General features: G+C 47.5%; 1 protein-coding gene across 1 annotated transcript in view; it reads right to left on the bottom strand.

Annotated features, from left to right (window-relative positions):
- NDUFA12 (NADH:ubiquinone oxidoreductase subunit A12) overlaps window positions 1–4,456 on the bottom strand; it is a 48,930-nt gene extending 44,474 nt beyond the window's left edge. Inside the window, exon 1 of the mRNA XM_073620170.1 lies at window positions 4,301–4,456. Within this exon, the coding sequence (XP_073476271.1) occupies window positions 4,301–4,386 (86 nt within the window). The 5' untranslated portion in view covers window positions 4,387–4,456. The remainder of the gene's footprint in view (window positions 1–4,300) is intronic.
- Between the last annotated feature and the right edge of the window lie 10,255 nt (window positions 4,457–14,711).

Raw genomic sequence — 14,711 nt, 5'->3', positions numbered from 1 at the left:
ACTTTTCACTCCTTGCAGCTCACTGGGTCCTGGGAGAAGACAGGGAATCTCCAGCCTCCGCAGCCACACGGGTCCAGTATCTCCTCCATGCTTTATTTCCCTTTCCTGGGTCATGCTGGGCATGCTCTGCCCAGTTCCTCTCCCAACTGGAAGTCCCGGTTTCAGAGCGAGGCTTGGATTTCACAAGTGTCCTCCCCCTGGCGTCTTACTTCCTCTGGGCCCTGGGAAAATGGCACCCGCTGCACACAGGAGAGATTAGGAGGAGACCAGAGCTGTTGAGTGGCGTGGGAACCTTAGAAACACCCAGACTGCCTGCACCACACCCTGGGGCGACCTGTGAGAAGCTTGAAGCGGCAGGTTAGGGCAGCCCTCACCGGCATTCCCGAACCTGGCTCACAGGGGTACCATCCGACTCTCTTTTTTAGTCTTCTGGTCAGAAAAAAAATAAACGTTTCGCTGTAGGAGAAACATAATCAATACTGAGGGACAAGGGGGGAAGGTGGGGCTTTTTAACAGCTGTGAACTGATTGTGTTTCCTGTAGGGAGGAGCCTATCATCTCATGTGATGCCGACCTGAAAGGTGAGGTGAGAAATCAAATTTTTCAGGCACTTCTATAATACTTGTAGTTCTCACATTCACAGAACTCTGTGAATGAATGATACAACTGGGTGGGAGTAGCCCCACGTGGCTGTTTTTGTTTTTTATGACAGCATGTGTGGGGAGAAGATCCCCTGCTCGCTGTCACAATGGGGCGCATGGGGGCTGCTGCAACAGTAAGATGTCACACCCTAAATATGGGTGTAAGGCTCCTTTCACATGGAACAGATCCGTCCAAGCAGAATCCACCTGCTCAGCGGGGGATCTCTCCACTAATCCCCACTTAGCAGGCAGTTGACAGGTCCGTGTCCACTCCACTCCGCTATGCAGAGCGGACACAGCATGCTCGCCTCTATGGGGCGGTCACATGGAAACGGACTGCATTCATTTCCATCCGATTATCATCAGATCCGCAGGACAGATGGCGAACATATGGCCATACGTCTGTTTTAATAAGCAGATGTTAACGGATGGGATGCACAGCAGGTGTCAGCAGTGCTTCGATGTGCTTGTGTTTTCCATGTGCTGACTATAATTTAACATGCATTTTAAAAAAAACACACCAATCAGGATTTTTCAAAAACACAGCAAGCTGTCTTTGAACACAATGCACCGATGTAAACAGGCTAATAGATTATAAAAGGTAACTTTTTTCCCCCAAAGGCTTTCAGTGCGCCATGATCCTGCATTGTATGACACATAAAAAAAAAAGAAAAAAAAAAAAAAAAAAACAGTTGTGAACCGGCTCTTATCCTTTTGGCAAGATAACATATCCCCCAAAATGACACACACCATAATAAACTCCAGAAACCTCTGCCCCTGAATAGAGATGGAGACTGAATGTCCTCCAAACTCACTCCTGTCTGTACTTCCACTTTGTGCCATTTCTAATCGAATCAGCTGTGGGAAGGGGCCTGCTGCAGTACATATAAACAAAGTGGTCATATGCTGGTGATGCCAGTTCCCTTATATGGACACATGGCTCATATTTAGTCAATGTCATTGGCAGTGACATCACCTGCATCCCCCATTGCTTTGTTTACACAAGTTTCAGGGTGATGAATGACCAGGCCCAAGGTGCATTGGACTCCAAAAGTGCGTAAAATGGAAGTCTAGCTAGACCTGAGCGGTTCTCTACTACCGAACAGGGCCGGCACTACCACTAAGCAAGCTAGGCAGCGCCTAGGGTGCTCTGCCACCTAGGGGGAGCAGCTATGGTCCCATGGAGCTGTAGGGCACTGCATTAGGGCACGGTCCAGTGACAGTAGCAGGTGCGAGGAGCGGGACAGCGAATGCGGCAAGGTGCAGGCAGGATGGCACCCCGTGATCCCGGCTCCAGCTACTGCCATCCCCACAGCGCAAGCATGTAGCTCAGGACATGGAGACCGTGGGGAAGGAGAGCAGTGATGGCAGGACGAGCACCGATAGCCCAGGAGGGAGAAGACCACTGAAGATGCAAGCACAACACCCCCCGGTGCCTGCCAGAGCCTGGAGCCTCTGGACTCCTTTAACCTCCTCTCCACTCCCAGGCCCGAAGGACAGGCTAACCGGGGACAGGAGAATGAAAACGGGCAGGAGGCGCAGGCAGCCAGGGACTGAACCACCTCACAGAGATCTGCTGCAGAGCACCTCCGTGACCACGAAAATGGGTCCTGCCTGCTGCTGGCATGGAAGGTACTGTACTGACCATCACACACACCTTACGGCAGACAGGGACTGGGGCGCAAGAGGCATGGAGCGTGCTGCAAGTACAGGGGGTGCATGGGGAAATGCATGGAGCGTGCTGCAAGTACAGGGGGTGCATGGGGAAATGCATGGAGCGTGCTGCAAGTACAGGGGGTGCATGGGGAAATGCATGGAGCGTGCTGCAAGTACAGGGGGTGCATGGGGAAATGCATGGAGCGTGCTGCAAGTACAGGGGGTGCATGGGGAAATGCATGGAGCGTGCTGCAAGTACAGGGGGTGCATGGGGAAATGCATGGAGCGTGCTGCAAGTACAGGGGGTGCATGGGGAAATGCATGGAGCGTGCTGCAAGTACAGGGGGTGCATGGGGAATGCATGGAGCGTGCTGCAAGTACAGGGGGCGCATGGGGAAATGCATGGAGCGTGCTGCAAGTACAGGGGGCGCATGGGGAAATGCATGGAGCGTGCTGCAAGTACAGGGGGTGCATGGGGAAATGCATGGAGCGTGCTGCAAGTACAGAGGGTGCATGGGGAATGCATGGAGCGTGCTGCAAGTACAGGGGGTGCATGGGGAAATGCATGGAGCGTGCTGCAAGTACAGGGGGTGCATGGGGAAATGCATGGAGCGTGCTGCAAGTACAGGGGGTGCATGGGGAAATGCATGGAGCGTGCTGCAAGTACAGGGGGTGCATGGGGAAATGCATGGAGCGTGCTGCAAGTACAGGGGGTGCATGGGGAAATGCATGGAGCGTGCTGCAAGTACAGGGGGTGCATGGGGAATGCATGGAGCGTGCTGCAAGTACAGGGGGTGCATGGGGAATGCATGGAGCGTGCTGCAAGTACAGGGGGTGCATGGGGAATGCATGGAGCGTGCTGCAAGTACAGGGGGTGCATGGGGAATGCATGGAGCGTGCTGCAAGTACAGGGGGTGCATGGGGAAATGCATGGAGCGTGCTGCAAGTACAGGGGGTGCATGGGGAAATGCATGGAGCGTGCTGCAAGTACAGGGGGTGCATGGGGAAATGCATGGAGCGTGCTGCAAGTACAGGGGGTGCATGGGGAATGCATGGAGCGTGCTGCAAGTACAGGGGGTGCATGGGGAATGCATGGAGCATGCTGCAAGTACAGGGGGTGCATGGGGAATGCATGGAGCGTGCTGCAAGTACAGGGGGTGCATGGGGAAATGCATGGAGTGTGCTGCAAGTATAGGGGTTGTATAGGGAATAATGGAGTGTGCTGCAAGTATAGGGGTTGTATGGGGAATGCATGGAGTGTGCTACAAGTATAGGGGTTGTATGGGGAATGCATGGAGTGTGCTACAAATATAGGGGGTGTATGGGGAATAATGGAGTGTGCTGCAAGTATAGGGGTTGTATGGGGAATGCATGGAGTGTGCTACAAGTACAGGGGGTGTATGGGGAATAATGGAGTGTGCTACAAGTATAGGGGTTGTATGGGGAATGCATGGAGTGTGCTACAAGTATAAGGGGTGTATAGGGAATGCATGGAGTGTGCTGCGGGTATAGGTGGTGTATGCATGAAGTCTGCTACAAGTATAGCGGGTGTATGGGGAATGCATGGAGTGTGCTTATATTAGATCATTTTCTGCTGTTTGTAAAACAAGCCCAGCAAGTAGCTGGTCTTGCCTAGGGTACAGAATAGTCTATCACCTGCCCTGCTCCCGAACAGCCCTCAAAAAAGTCCAAAGAGTGTCCAGAGATTTATATCAGAGAGGTACTGAGAAGCCCAGAAGAAAAGTGTTGTGAACCTTACAGAATGGGTCATGTTGGTGTACCTATGACATGTATGACAAATACACAACCATAAAAGTACCAGCAATGATGTCCATATGTCCCCCATAATGCTATTAGTGCACGTGACTGATCAAATGTAAACAGAGGTCAATCAGTGTCATCTCCCAGCCAAGGTGACAGCAAGGTGGAAGGGAAGCAAAAGACCGCTGCATCCGATTACAGGTGGCCCTACACGATCATAAGAAGGAAGTCTCCCAGTCTAACCTGAGCAGCTCCCAGAAGGAGCCAAACATTCCCCGCGCCCGGACCTGCTCCAACCCCCTCCGCAGCACTCGCAGGTACTCCGCCATCTTTCGTTTGGCTGCCCGAGTCCGGCGCACAAAGCTTCCCCCGGAAACAACAACATCACAAATAGTTCCGCACACTATAGAGTACACAGTGCAGAGGTTCCCTGCCTCTGCTCTAACCAGGGGATGTCGTTCAGCCTGTTGCAGGCGAGACTCTACACATGCTTTGTGAAAGTAAAGTCATTACAAAAGATCAATAAACAGTAATATGCCATTTAAACGGTTGTGGTTCATTTTACATACACCAATCAACCATAAATGTATGACCACCTACGAAATATTTTTCCCCCTAAACAGCCCTGATCCGTCCATCATCATTGCTGTTATGTACTGGAGCTTTTTCAAATAAAGATATTTTGGATGATACCCTGGAGTCCTGGAAATCTATTTTATTATAACAGACTTTACTGCTTAAACCACTTCAATACAGGGCACTTAGACACCCTCCTGCCCAGACCAATTTTCAGCTTTCAGCGCTGTCGCAGTTTGAATGACAATTGCGCTGTCATACAACACTGTACCCAAACTACATTTTTATCATTTTGTTCCTACAAATAGAGCTTTCCTTTGGTGGTATTTGATCACCTCTGCGGTTTTTATTTTTTGCTAAACAAATAAAAAAAGACCGAAAATTTTGAAAAAAATTAAAGTTTTGCTTTTGCTTCTGTTAAAAAAAAAAATTGTAAGTAAGTAAGTTTTCTCTTTCACTGATGGGCACTGATAAGGCGGCACTGACAGGCACTGATACGGCGGCACCGATGAGGTGGCACTGGTAGGCGGCACTGATGGGTGGCACTGATATGCAGCACCGATGGGCATTGATAGATGGCACTGGTTGGCAATGATGGGCAGTGAAAGGCAGCACTGATGGGCACTGATAGGGTGGCAGTGGTAGGCATTGGAGTGGGCACTGATTGGCAGCTGCCTGGGCACAGATTGGTATTTCCCTGGGGAGGCATACCTGGTGGTCCAGTGTGGTGACCATCCTGGTGGTCCTCAGCGGGATCCGAGGGGGGCTGTGCTGATAAACAATCAGCACAGACCCCCCCTGTCAGGAGAGCAGCCGATCGGCTCTCCTCTACTCGCGTCTGTCAGACGCAAGTGAGGAAAAGCCGATCACCGGCTATTCCTATTTACATCGTGATCAGCCATGATTGGACACAGCTGATCACATGGTAAAGAGTCTCTGTCAGAGACTCTTTACCTAGATCGGAGTTGCGGTGTGTCAGACTGACACACAGCAACAACGATCGCCGCGATGTGCTCCCCCGGGGGCGCGTAGCGGCTCAATATCCTGATCACGTCATATTACGTCCAGTCAGGATATTGAAACCACTTTGCCGCGGTCATTTTGCTATATGGCGGGCGGCAAGTGGTTAAGGTAGAACTATAGGTAAACGTTCTGTTTTTCATTTTGGATTGAGTAAGGGAGGGTTATAACCCCTGTAAAGTTTGTTTTTTTGCCATTTTTGTTCCGGTGGGGAAATTTCACTTTGTGTCCCATAGCCAAGCAGGAAGAGAGAGGAAATCCCTTGGGGCCCCCAGGTCACCAGAATTAGTGTTACTATTAGAAGATTTCCCCTCTATTACTTTTCTGGGGACAACCCAAAATTTTGGATTTTCAATGATAATGTTAAACAGGACAAATGTAGAGAGTGAATTTCCCTAGCGGGGGGCACAGACAGCTAAAAAAAAAAAAACTGACAGGTGTCCTAATTCTGTTCCCCTCTATCCAAAACCCCCCAAAAAGTTTTGCCTTTAGTTATAATTTAAAGAGGCAGTTGGTAAATAAACAGCTGTGACCTGTGAGAAAACAAGTTAGGACGTGTGTCTTTAGAAGTGAATCAAATGCAGTATTGCTTACCAGGTGCTCTCTGAGACTCATTTTTGAGTTGCTTCTGGTTGCATGAATCTCTTCCCAATTTGCATTCACATTGAGTGGTGGGCAGAGGAAAACACATGCTGGCCATACACTATACGAAAAATCGGCCAAACCCATTTTAAAAAAAAGAGCAATCGGCCCTGACCGCAAACGATAGTGCCATCATGTAATCACCGATAAATCGTTCAGTGGACATAAATGAATGCATTTTTTGTTCGTTTTTTTTTTACATATACCTAGTGCAGTCAGTTCAGACGGGAAACATATTAACCTTTCAATTTATCGTTTGTTCGGCAGAAAATTTCCAAACTTGTCCTTCGTTTTTTCGGCTCAAAAACGTCCCAACGATTATCGATTTTGTGCCCATTAACTGGCTGAAAAACAAATGAACTGTCTAAATGACCAAATTTCGGCCGATTTTTCGTATAGCGTATGGCCAGCATTAGTTGCAAACAGAAGTCCATGTGCATAGAAAAGGGTGGCCCCCATAGGAGCACTGAGCTCCAACAGACCACCATATGGATGAATGTTAACGCTAGCTACCACCCCTAGCTTTATGCTGGGTTCACACTATCTACGCATGCGGCTCACAACAGGGGTCCGGTGCGCCCCTGTTCACAGTTTCAGGTCTGATTTCAGCCCGAATTTTTGGCTGAATTTGGACCTCAAATATATCCAAAAGACGCACAGGGCTCCTGTGAAAATTCGCACTGGGGCCGCTGCAGAGATATGTGAACCGGCTCCATAGAGAGACGGTCAAAATCTCCTGCTATCCAATTCGCAATAGTGTGAACCCAGCCTTAGACTTCTTCCCCACTGTAACAGTATGAGGCCTTGCCACTGTGTGTAAAAGGCAAAACTGACACTTGGTTACCATGAATGTAGAGTGTGGGGCTCCAGAATATCAATTCTGAGCAGATAAAAGTTTTTTCAGTTTCTGGGGTTTGTAATTACTGGATCAGGTTACAGAGTTCCGAGGCTTCAAAGAACATTAGGAGGGAAGAAGCCTCCAACCCCATTATCCAGGCCTTACTAGAGACATAGGCTTGGGCATAGTTCAGATCTCCATCCAGGAGATGAGTGCGCTCCAGCCAGGAGACAGGCCTGCTTCACTGAGGGGATAGGTGTGCTCCACCCAAAAGCCAGGAGGTCCCAGGCTAAGAGACAGGCGAGCTTCATACGGGAGCCAGGAGATTCCCCTATCAAGAGGCCAGGGTATGGGCCTGTGTAGTAGGGAGCTGTGACTATGAGTAAGCCGAGAGGTACAGTGGTTGTACATAAACACAGGGTGCTGTGTCAGATGGTCTAAGGGACCATCCAAAAGGAAAAGGGCCAAAGCTTGAATCTGAGCAATGATGCTGCAAGGAGAAGCCATGAGCTTAGTATTATTTTCCATTCAAGTTTTGATAGTGAAAAACCCCTGTGAGGGTAACTGTTTTGTGTTATGTTGTTTTTTTTGTTTTTTTTTTGTTATAACAAAAGTGGGCTGCCAAACCCTGAAACATAGTTCAAGGCTGTTGTAACTCACTGGAAAATGCTTCTACCACTGAGTTATATTTCCCATATCACAACCATCTACAAATGCTTTTAGCCACTATGGGGGTCATTTACTATAGCGGCGGGAAGTACTGGGCACTATTACATATAAAAGCGCCCATTTTAGGCAATTAGGATTTAAACAGGCGAACGTGCGAATGAAAAAGAGCGCTATTAGCAGCGAACATAGGTTAGTAAATTCGGAAATCAGCGCTAATTAGCTATTCCGCGTATATGCAAATGCCAATTTCTACTAAGTTGTTATATAGCACTGCACTGCAACCATGATCCATGTATGTGAAAGAAACTTTTTTATGTGAGATGTGTTCTACCTCGTGTGCATCTATTGATGTACAGTATCTCACAAAAGTGAGTACACCCCTCACATTTTTGTAAATATTTTATTATATCTTTTCATGTGACAACACTGAAGAAATTACACTTTGCTACAATATAAAGTAGCGAGTGTACAGCTTGTATAACAGTGTAAATTTGCTGCCCCCTCAAAATAACTCAACACACAGCCATTAATGTCTAAACCGCTGGCAACAAAAGTGAGTACACCTGTAGCGCTGGTAGATTTTTCAATCTACTGCTTATAGGTAAATTTAGTGGGTTATCTGTTCATACATAGTCAGATTTGCCTCTGTTCCAGCTTGGCTGAGTTGCATGTAGTTCCACACTGTGCCTGTGGGTGTTGTTGTCACCATGGGTCGGTGTTGGAAAGGCAACACGTTGAAGTGTATGAGTGCTCCTCTGTCCCGGAGATAACTCAGTGGAGGTGGTCCTCCGAGTTGCATTCTGGGAGAGGGTATTTATGGGACAGACGCCATGTTCTAGGGCTTTTTCGTTCCACCTGCTGGTCCTCCTGGCCGACAGGTATGTGTTAGGAGTACTACCGCGTGGTCCTCCGACCGGGAGGCCCACGCTGCTGCAGCATGTGGGTGGGCCCAGAAGCCTGTCTGGGGCCTACCACAGCGGCAGGGGAATGGTTCTGGGCTGTCTGTCCTATGGGAAGAAGCTGGGCAACTGAGAAGATCCCAGGGGAGGACCCGTCATGGAAGGATCATGCAGAGTGCTGGTCTGGAGAGGGGCCTGGTGACTCAGTTGGAGGACGTATCCTAAAGTTATCCTACCGCATAGTACTGCCGGGTCGGCTTAAAGGTTCTAGTGCTGTGTTTGCTATCCATCGGAAACCATTACATCCTGTGGCAGAGGATCGTACGGGTTTCTATTTCATTCAAGTCTGTGGCAGAGACTTTTGTTCATGCTGCGTACTGGCTGCTAGGTTAGTGAGAGAAGCCTATCCAGGCTGGCAAAGATTCAACTCTAAGAGGAAAGTACATTCATCTACAAGATTTCAATTTCTAATACTACACTAAGAAAAGGTATTTGAACTTCCCTGCAACTCTACTTCTACCTCTTTCCTGTTACTTCCTTCAGTTACGTTTATTAAAGCATTGGAAAAGATACTCAAGTGTCCGGTGCCTACATTGTCTGGTATTAAACTCAACGGGACCCTAGACCCGGTTCTGGTGAAATTGAGGTAACGAAGGTGACGGTAACAGCCCGCTTTAAACCAGCAGCTCCACCGAGAGTTATTGCTACACACCCATAAGTGAAAATGTCCAAATTGGGCCCAAAGTGTCAATATTTTGTGTGGCCACCATTATTTTCCAGCACTGCCTTAACCCTCTTAGGCTTGGAATTCACCAGAGCTGCACAGGTTTCCACTAGAGTCCTCTTCCACTCCTCCATGACGACATCACGGAGCTGGTGGATCTTAGAGACATTGCGTTCCTCTACCTTCCATTTGAGGATGCCCCTCAAATGCTAATAGAGTTTAGTTCTGGAGACATCAGACATCACCTTTACCCCCAGCTTCTTTAGCAAGGCAGTGATCATTTTGGAGGTGTATTTGGGGTCTTTATTATGTTGGAATACTGTCCTGCGGCCCAGTCTCCGAAGGGAGGGGATCATGCTCTGCTTCAGTATGTCACAGTACATGTTGGCATTCATGGTTCCTCAATGAACTGTAGCTCCCCAGTGCCGGCAGCACTCGTGCAGCCCCAGACCATGACACTCCCACTGCCATGCTTGACTGTAGGCAAGACACACTTGTCTTTGTATTCCTCACCTGGTTGCTGCCACACACGCTTGACACCATCTGAACCAAATAAGTTTATCTTGGTCTCATCAGACCACAGGGCATGGTTCCAGTAATCCATGTCCGTAGTCTGCTTGTCTTCAGCAAACTGTTTGCGGGCTTTCTTGTGCATCATCTTTAGAAGAGGCTTCCTTCTGGGACGACAGCCATGCAGACCAATTTGATGCAGTGTGTGGCGTATGGCCTGAGCACTGACAGGCTGGCCTTCCACCAGTTCAACCTCTGCAGCAATGCTGGCAGCATACATACTTCTATTTCCCAAAGACAACCTCTCGATATGACACTGAGCACGTGCACTCAACCTCTTTTGTTGACTAAGGTGAGCCCTGTTCTGAGTGGAACCTGTCCTGTTAAACCGCTGTATGGTCCTAGCCACCATGCTGCAGCACAGTTTTAGGGTCTTGGCAATCTTCTTATAGCCTAGGCCATCTTTATGTAGAACAACAATTCTTTTTTTCAGATCCTCAGAGCGTTCCATGTTGAATTTCCAGTGATCAGTATGAGAGAGTGAGAGCGATAACACCAAATTTAACACACCTGAGACTTTGTAACACTAACTAGTCACATGACACCGGGGAGGGAAAATGGCTAATTTGGCCCAATTTGGACATTTTCACTTAGGGGTGGACTCACTTTTGTTGCCAGCGGTTTAGACATTAATGGCTGTGTGTTGAGTTATTTTGAAGGGACGGCAAATTTACACTGTTATACAAGCTGTACACTCACTACTTTACATTGTAGCAAAGTGTCATTTCTTCAAGAGGAAGTCAACTCTGGTGGGTTTTACTTCCTCTTTATTTCCCTGCAAAGGTAAAGCATATTGGGCTACTATGCATTTCATAGTAGCCCATTATGTGTCACTTACCTGAAACCGAAGCCTGCGATGTCACTGTTGTCCCCACAAGCAGGCAACGTCCATCTTCACCCCTCTTCCTTCCGGGGCCGCGAACTTCAGCTCTGTGACTGGCCAGAGTCATGTGACGTCACTCCCGTGCATGCACGCAGGAGCCGCCAGTCATGGCATGCCCCCTATTAGAAACGGCACGATGTGCCCTTTCTAAAGTGCGCATGCGTCATAGTCATCGGCGCTCGGCTTTTTCGTAAATATCTCTATCTATCTTAATATAGGCTTACCTGTAGTTAGAAGTGGTTGTACAGGGTGTACAACCACTTTCAGTGTTGTCACATGAAATTATATAGTAAAATATTTACAAAAATGTGAGGGGTGTACTCACTTTTGTGAGATACTGTATATTGCAATTAGTATTCCTAATTTTTTTCCCTTCTTTTGCTAACTAATGCAGTTATGAATGATTATTACAGAGTGATATCTGCTATTCTGTAAAGTTACATGTATTGAACATTTAGGTTACCTATTTTTTGTATGTTGTTTTTTTTTTCATGTTTTTTTTTTTTTTTAAATTTAGGTGACTATAAAGCGTTAATTATTTATGTTCATTCTTTAATCATACTACACTATTATGCAGGTCTCAGCGTACTTGTTGGTCTGCTCAGATGTCTCCACACTCACGGTATAAGTTCCATTCCCAGCCAACCTACCATCCACCAGCTGTGTTTATTTTTTCAGTGCACAAGTAAATTAAAATAAACAAAGAAATGTAAACTGCTGTTAGCTAGTGTGTGGTGTTTGGAATTCCACACCATTCCACACTATAATATTATTATTGAATACTTACATACCATTGCATGCATTTGAAGAGTTAATATAATAGAATCAGCCAAATTAAAGTGCATTGGCTAATTGGTGTTCGCCTATTTCTGGCATATGCTGCTTTGGCTAATTGGCTAATAGTCATTTGCCTTTTTTTCACCAATGCAATCTTTTAGTATCCCTCTGTGGGATTTGAATCCATGAGTCCTTCAAAGCCTGAGTTTTTCAAGGTAGAAGCACTGACCACTAGCCTATTGGGCTTAGCACAATCATACACAGAAAATACATTTACTATGTTTGATGTTTCTTCTCCCCGAGCTGTCTCTCATGCCGCCGTCTCCTTCTCCCGCTGCTGTTTTCTTCCACGCAGCCGGTTACCCGCTAAAAAAAAAAAAGGCTCTCTTCTTCTGTGACCATCCGGTAATGTCACCCGGAGAGCCCGCCCCATGGCTATGTAAGAGATGGCACACAGCGGGTGACAACACAGCGAAGGAAGACCGCCACAGCAAAAGAGCGTTTTTTGTTTTTTTATTACCGGGTAACCGGCGGTGCGGAAGAACACAGCAGATGGAGAAGACGGAGGCGGCAGGAGAGACGGCTCTGGGAGAAGGCAGCTCGGGAGAAGATGGCAGTGGGAGAGACAGCGGCAGGAGAAGATGGCTCAGGGAAAAAGACAGCTCAGAGCTATTTTACAATAAAGGACTTGTCAAAAAACGACACTTTTTTCACATTTCACTGCTTTTTTTGGTGTAAGGGTACGATGTACCCCATACCCATTCACATGGGGGGGGATCTGGGGGCTTCCAGATTCTGATAAACCCCCTGCCCACAGACCGACAGCCACCAGCTAGGGTTGTCGGGAAGAGGCCCTGTGTCCCCATCAACATGGGCACAAGGTGCTTTGGGGGGACCTCCCCATGTTGAGGGCACGTGTCCTGGTACGGTTCTGGGGGGGAGGGTGCTCACTCGTCCCCCCCCATCCTGACCTCTAGGCTGCATGCTCGGATAAGGGTCTGATATGGATTTTGGGGGCCCCACGTCAATTTTAATTTTGGTGTGGGGTTTCCCTTGAAGTCCATACCAGACCCGAAGGGTCTAGTATATACTGGGGGGGGGGGCTACAACGTTTTTTTCCTTCATATTTGGAATTCCATGCCATAATATTACATAAGTACATACCACTGCATGCATTTGAAGAGGTAAAATATGGAATAAACCAAACTCATATGCATTGGCTAATTATGCTGCTGAGTACAATACACATTTTCAGGAGGTGCTACCCTCAGTGGGATTTGAACTCATGGCTTGACCCTTTGCAGGTAGTAGGGCATACCACTATGCTACAGAGCTGAGCCCATACCTAAATAGAAAATACATTTATTCTATACAATGCAGCATATGCTGCTGAGTACAATGCAAGCTTTCAGTAGGTGAAACAGTCTGTGTGATTTTCAGCCATTTGAGCACAATTATATTGAGAACATACATTTACTAGTGTTTGATGGTGGGACTACTTTATATTCTAGGTATAATAGTACTCAGCACAGTGACTTAGGCCCCTTTAACACTTGTGCGACCAGAAAGTCACACGATTTTAATGTGACTTTAAGCAATGCCTGTGTAATCTTGAGGTCTATGGACGCAGGAGTCGCAGGGAAAGTCACGCAATTTTGCAGCGATTTAAGTGAATGCCTGTGTAAACTTGAGGTCTATGAACCTTAACTCACATCAAAGTCAGACCAAAGTAGTACAGCGACTACTTTGAATTTGCTGTGACTTGAAGTTGCGCAGATAAAATCGTACTCGTTGAAAGTCGAGGGGTATGACTTGTCATGCGATTCTGATGTCCAAAGTCGCGGGAAAAGTTGCACAAGTGTGAAAGGGGCCTCTGCCTGAGCGATTTCAGAGACATCAGTGCACTTTCCTGCACAGATGTCTAGTGAAACCGCATAGGTCCCAACTGTCCCTGATTTGGAACAAAGACCTTCAGTCCCCCCCAGGGCTGGTGCAAGGATTTTTGACAGACTAGGCGAAACCTCATTTTGCCACACACCCCCTTGGTTCCACCCCTGACTCCATCCCCTTTGTCTTGCCCATGTATACCCAACCTTTTTAATGAAGCGCCCATCAAATGCAGCCTCACCAGTGCCCATCAAATGCAGCCTCACCAGCGCCCATCATGTAGCCTACCAGCGCCCATCAAATGCAGCCTCACCAGCACCCATCTAATGCAGCCTCACCAGCGCCCATCTAATGCAGCCTCACCAGCGCCCATCAAATGCAGCCTACCAGTGCCCATCAATGAATGTTTGCTTGCTTCCATTCATTCAGGAGTCGGGACACAGTCCTTTGCCTCCACTGTGCCTCTGACACTATGTGCGAACGGAGCGGTGGCTGCCTGCTAATGCTGAGACTTAGTTGCTTGTTGCAGAGAGAAGAGAAGTGGCTGGGCACCCCTAGGCAGCATTGCGCCCTAGGCGGCTGCCTAGTTTGCCTAGTGGTAGCACCGGCCCTGGGTCCCCCTTTCCTCCTCATTTGTCCCGATCTATATAGTTTTATATAAAATGCATTTTTTTATCTTTCAAAAAGGGTTTTCCAGCGCTAAACCTTTCATCTAATTTCTAAACTGCTTTGTTTGTAAATTTCCAAAGCCTAATGGAATATTATTATTGGTAAAAAAAAGCACTTGGGGGTTTAAGTATTTTTTTTTTTTAATAATTCTCCTTTAAGGAGGTGTTTTAGGGGGTGTGTCCTATGCTTACGTACTTTTGCTAATAGGTGTCCCTTATACCCACCTCAAAAAGTTGGGAGGTAAGAAATTGCCCCCTGAAGTTGCCCAAAGTAATGCAGGAGCTACTTTTGGGAATCTGTGCAGCGTCGCACCCATTCGGACAGTTCCATTGCCGTCAATAGGCACCAATTTGGCCTGCAATTTGACATGTCAATTCAGAGCTATGTGAACATGGGTGAAGTTGCATAGATATGAATGGAAATCATGGGGGGCAACTTTTCATGCGACTCTGAGGTCCAAAGCTGCATGAAAAGTCACCTAAGTGTGAAAGTAACCTAAT

The sequence above is a fragment of the Aquarana catesbeiana genome, linkage group LG03, assembly GCF_042186555.1.
Source record: "Aquarana catesbeiana isolate 2022-GZ linkage group LG03, ASM4218655v1, whole genome shotgun sequence".
Classification (NCBI taxonomy): domain Eukaryota; kingdom Metazoa; phylum Chordata; class Amphibia; order Anura; family Ranidae; genus Aquarana; species Aquarana catesbeiana.
Note: the sequence above shows the minus strand (reverse complement) of the source record. Positions and strands in the feature narration are given on the sequence as shown.